At 43.0% G+C, this 4,512-nt stretch overlaps 1 protein-coding gene across 6 annotated transcripts in view; it reads left to right on the forward strand.

Annotated features, from left to right (window-relative positions):
• The window catches only part of SAFB (scaffold attachment factor B), a 42,648-nt gene that overhangs the window by 21,554 nt on the left and 16,582 nt on the right, over positions 1-4,512 (forward strand). For all 6 annotated transcript variants that reach the window (XM_003795000.2, XM_012808369.1, XM_012808368.1 and 3 more), the window contains exons 6-9: positions 230-257; positions 1,199-1,709; positions 2,134-2,183; positions 2,829-2,923. In XM_003795000.2, the coding sequence (XP_003795048.1) occupies positions 230-257; positions 1,199-1,709; positions 2,134-2,183; positions 2,829-2,923 (684 nt within the window). The remainder of the gene's footprint in view (positions 1-229; positions 258-1,198; positions 1,710-2,133; positions 2,184-2,828; positions 2,924-4,512) is intronic.

Consider the following 4,512-nt stretch of genomic DNA (forward strand, 5'->3'; position numbering starts at 1 on the left):
AAATCTGACCAAATTTCAAGCCCTTTAAGAAGAAACTGAGTGTAGGGTGGGTGAGTGAGGTGGATCCCAGTGGTGTGGGGTCTTTCTTTGGATAAGCAGGTTTTCTGCCTCCTGCATTTCTGAGTTTCTCAGTCTATGTTTTAAAATTTCCCCAGTTATCTTAGTTCTTAGTTTCAAAACACTAAGTTTCATCCTTCTGGCACAGTCTTATTTACGTTTTTTGTTGCAGGAAATTGAAGAGCCATCTCTGGAGCCAGGTACTGTTAAATGAAAAACTTACCAGCGGGGGTTTGGAACCGTTCTAGTTTTCCACCTTCTCTAATTTGAATTCTTTAATTTTAAAAAGTTGCCTTACTGTAGTATACATTGTTCTAAAGGTTTACAACCCAGAAACTACCAGGATCATAGAGATTGGAAACCCAGCCATATCACCAGATCTGTGAACGTGGCTAACTTTTGAGTTTTCCAAATGCTATTAATGAGATGAAACTATCTCATGCCTTTTAAAATATAAATGGCATTTAAACATATATACAAATTATTTGCATGCCTCTTAAGAGGTAATTATTTCCACACTCCACAAAACAGATCTTGTGATACTGAGCAGTATCTTAATTTTGTGGTTTTTAATGCAGGCAGTACAGGTAGTGATAGGGAGATACATTTTAAAACATTGAGACATAACTGGATTCCAGAAGAGGAAAGAGTTTCTTCATGAGAATTCCAAACACTATTCACTTTCTGGACTGCAAATATCTCAGAGCACCGATGGAAGAGATTCTGGTTTTCATGTTGGACTGTTCTGTTAAAAGAAATTCAAAGAAATTTGGAAATTGAGCTGTTCAGTGAATGGTGATACTTTCAGTTAAGCAACTTGGACGTTGGAAGCTAAATTTGGAAGAGTCATATGTAAACGACGACAGAATGAAGACTGTCAAGAATCAGCCAGAAGGTTTTGGGGGTTAAATCTCTGGGATGCTTTTCTCTTCCATGTAGGGTAGAGGCTTACCTAGCAGTCGGTCAAAGCGCAGGTAGTGTAACCAGTGTAACTTTGTGTACCCGCGGGTTTTCCAATCTCTGTGTAGAGCTAGCAGTTCTCTTCATGTTAGTGTGGCAGCCGTGCCAGTTCCGCATTTGTGATTGCTTTATTTCCCTGGTAATTAAACCTTGTGCCATTCTATTCCTGTTAAATCCGTAGAAAATGAGAAAATACTCGACATTTTGGGGGAAACTTGTAAATCTGAGCCAGTAAAAGAAGAAGGTTCCGAGCTGGAGCAGCCATTTGCACAGGATACAAGTAGCGTGGGGCCAGACAGAAAGCTTGCGGAGGAAGAGGACCTTTTTGACAGCGCCCAACCGGAGGAGGGTGATTTAGATTTGGCCAGCGAGTCAACACACGCTCAGTCGGGCGAGGCAGACAGCCTGTTAGCGGTAGTGAAAAGGGAGCCCGTGGAGCAGCCAGGCGATGGCGAGAGGATGGACTGTGAGCCTATAGGGCTAGAGCCGGCAGTTGAGCAGAGTAGTACAGCCTCCGAGCACGTGGAGACCTGTAGCGAGGAGGTCACAGAAGCGCCCACAGAAGAAGCCCCAAGTCCAGAAGCCAGAGATAGCAAAGAAGACGAGAAGAAGTTTGATTTTGAAGCTTGTAATGAAGTCCCTCCGGCTACTAAAGAGTCCTCAACCAGTGAGGGCGCTGATCAGAAAATGAGGTTTGTTTTTTCTCAGTTTTAGACCAGACGCTTTCTCCTTTTCATTGGTCATTTAATGACACACATAAGCTGTTTTTTCTGCAATTGGCCAGCCAGACTGATGAAATTGTAGTTTTACTTCTAAAGAATGTTTTATTTCTCTTTGTGTATTTTACACTGATTATATAATCTTTTTTCTTTTCTCAACCTATCATGGTTGTGTTCTTTAATTCTTCCTAATTATCTTTAGCCCAGCAGAATTAATTAACTCCTGTGGGTCTGAAATCTTATGGTTAGGTCAGATTTCCAATACAAGTTTGTCGGGGTATCATTTTTTCAGAACTAAATTTCGGGTAGGTATACAACCTCAGCACGTATTTTATAATTTTGAGTTTGTTTCCTCTATGCTTCTTCCTTCTGGAGTGACATTATCTTTTGTCTCTAGTTCTGTCGAAGATGACTCGGATACAAAAAGGCTTTCCAAAGAGGAAAAGGGTAGGTCACCACAGCAACACCAGTCCCTTGGAGCATGTTTGGCCTCAGCAGCAGAGGGGTATTTGATTCTAGTTTGTTACATACTGCCTTTCTTACCCAGAATTTCCTGAGTCTTCCGTGAAGTTTTTCTCTACATTTCTGCTATTAACTCTATAGGTTCTGGATTGTAGGGAGCAAACCAGATCCTAAGAGTTAATATACTGATAAATGTTTTTGAGAGAGTGTTTGGAGTTTATTGATCTGTAACCTGTTATTAAAATCATTAATTGAGAGAATTTTACTAGACCAAATTCTTTCTCAATCAGGGTTCTTAAAGAGTACACATATGGGATAAAATGCAAAAGTATATGCTAGAAGAAAGAGAAACAACAGGAATGCTTTTATGTTCAGATGTGTAATTAGCTTTCTAAGGTAACTTCCCACCCTCTTGATAGCCCCTGATGTGCCCTTGTAATGGGCCTCTGGCAGTGCTGTTACAGTGCAGCTGCAGAGGTTTTATGAGGACAATGGGCCAGGCCCCCAGCCCCGTTTGGCTTTGGGTGCTGCCACTTTCTGGGACATAAGGGGATCGTGTGGTTTGGAATGACCTTTAATATTGAGGATCCTGTGAGTATTATTTTTGACAGGAACTTTGTTTTCAAATAGGTCGTAGCAGTTGTGGCAGAAACTTCTGGGTTAGTGGGCTTTCTTCTACAACCAGAGCTACAGATTTGAAGAATCTCTTCAGCAAATACGGGAAGGTAAGAGTTTTCTGAAAATGAAGATTTTTTAAACCATTGTAATACTGGCTTTACATGCAGGTCCTTGTCTCTCTCAGTGAGCACTTTCAGTGATACCAGGAGCTTATATTTGCCTATATAAGGCTGAGAAGGATCTGTCCCTTTGATGGCTTCCTGAGTTCTTATATGTGTTCAGAGGACTCACACCAGGGAGCATTGTGGGCGTGGAGCAGAGGGTAGGCAGAAGTTCTGGTCAGTGCTTGTTGAGAGGAGAGCCTGTGTAAAACAGAAGTGTAACACTTAGAACAGGAGCCTAGAGTTTGCTTAGATATGTGACCCTCTCCGTGGGCATCCCCTGTCTAATGTGAGGATTCCCAACTACCCGCTGGAGGCAGTTCTGGTACCTGCCTTTCCTGAGCCGATGAGGGGTGGTAGCCGTTGATGGAATTGCCTGTGTAGACTTTACTTCCTTCACTTTTTTTACCTGTCCTATTCCTTTCTTACACTTCTTGGACGCACCTCGAAAATAAGCTATTGAATCCAGGGCTCCTTGTCTCTGATTAAAATTTTGGGATAGCCAAAGTAAGATTTAGTATAGTCTCTGGTCTATAGTAAAGGTTCAATATGTTGTAATAGAGAAAAACAGTAGTATTTACTCTGATTATTGACATCTAGAAACTAATGAGAAAGCTATGACATTGTTATAGAAGTAACTGAGGAGGCTCGGTGCTTGTGGCTCAAGCAGCTAAGGCACCAGTCACATATACCTGAGCTGGTGGGTTCAAATCCAGCCCAGGCCCACAAAACAATAATAGCTGCAACCAAAAAGTAGCTGGGCGTTGTGGCAGGTGCCTGTAGTCCCAGCTACTTGCGAGGCAGAGGCAGGAGAATTGCTTGAGCCCAGGAGTTGGAGGTTGCTGTGAGCTGTGGTGCCATAGCACTCTACCCAGGGGGACAGCTTTAGGCTCTGTCTTAAAAAAAAAAAAAGAAAAGAAATAACTGAGGATTCCTGGGCCTCAGTAATCCCAAGAAGGTGGCTGGGAACACCTATACCCTGTCTTCCTTCGAGTCCCTCTCCTTACTCCATAGAGGCTTTCAGTAGGTGACTGCTCTCAGTGAGAAGTATCCTCCTGGAGACAGCAGCTCCTTGGGTGCATTGCAGGCTTATATGCAGACCAAACCTTCCTGTGACATAGCATGAACACTGGCAGTGACCACTGGCTCTTGCCGGGGTTTTCTTTTCTTTCTTTTTTGGGGGGAGCAGCAGGGGAGGGGGAGACAGTTTCACTTCTGTTGCCCTCAGTAGAGTGCTATGGTGTTACAGCTCACAGCAACCTCAATCTCTTGGGCTTAAGCAATTCTCTTGCCTCAGCCTCTCAAGTAGCTGGGACTATAAGCATCTGCCACAATGCCCAGCTGTTTTTTTTTTTGTTTTTTTTTTTTGCAATTGTGATTGTTGTTTAGCAGGCCTAGGCAGGGTGCACATCCACCAGCTTCTGTGCTTGTATGTGGCTGACGCCCTAACTACTGAGCTATGGGTGCCGAGACTCCTGTCAGGTTTTCCTAGGCCATGGTGTCTCAGTCTTTTTTTTTTTTTTTTTTTTTTTTTT

Source organism: Otolemur garnettii, unplaced genomic scaffold (genome assembly GCF_000181295.1).
Source record: "Otolemur garnettii isolate 467f Iridium unplaced genomic scaffold, OtoGar3 scaffold00088, whole genome shotgun sequence".
NCBI classification, from domain to species: Eukaryota; Metazoa; Chordata; class Mammalia; order Primates; family Galagidae; genus Otolemur; species Otolemur garnettii.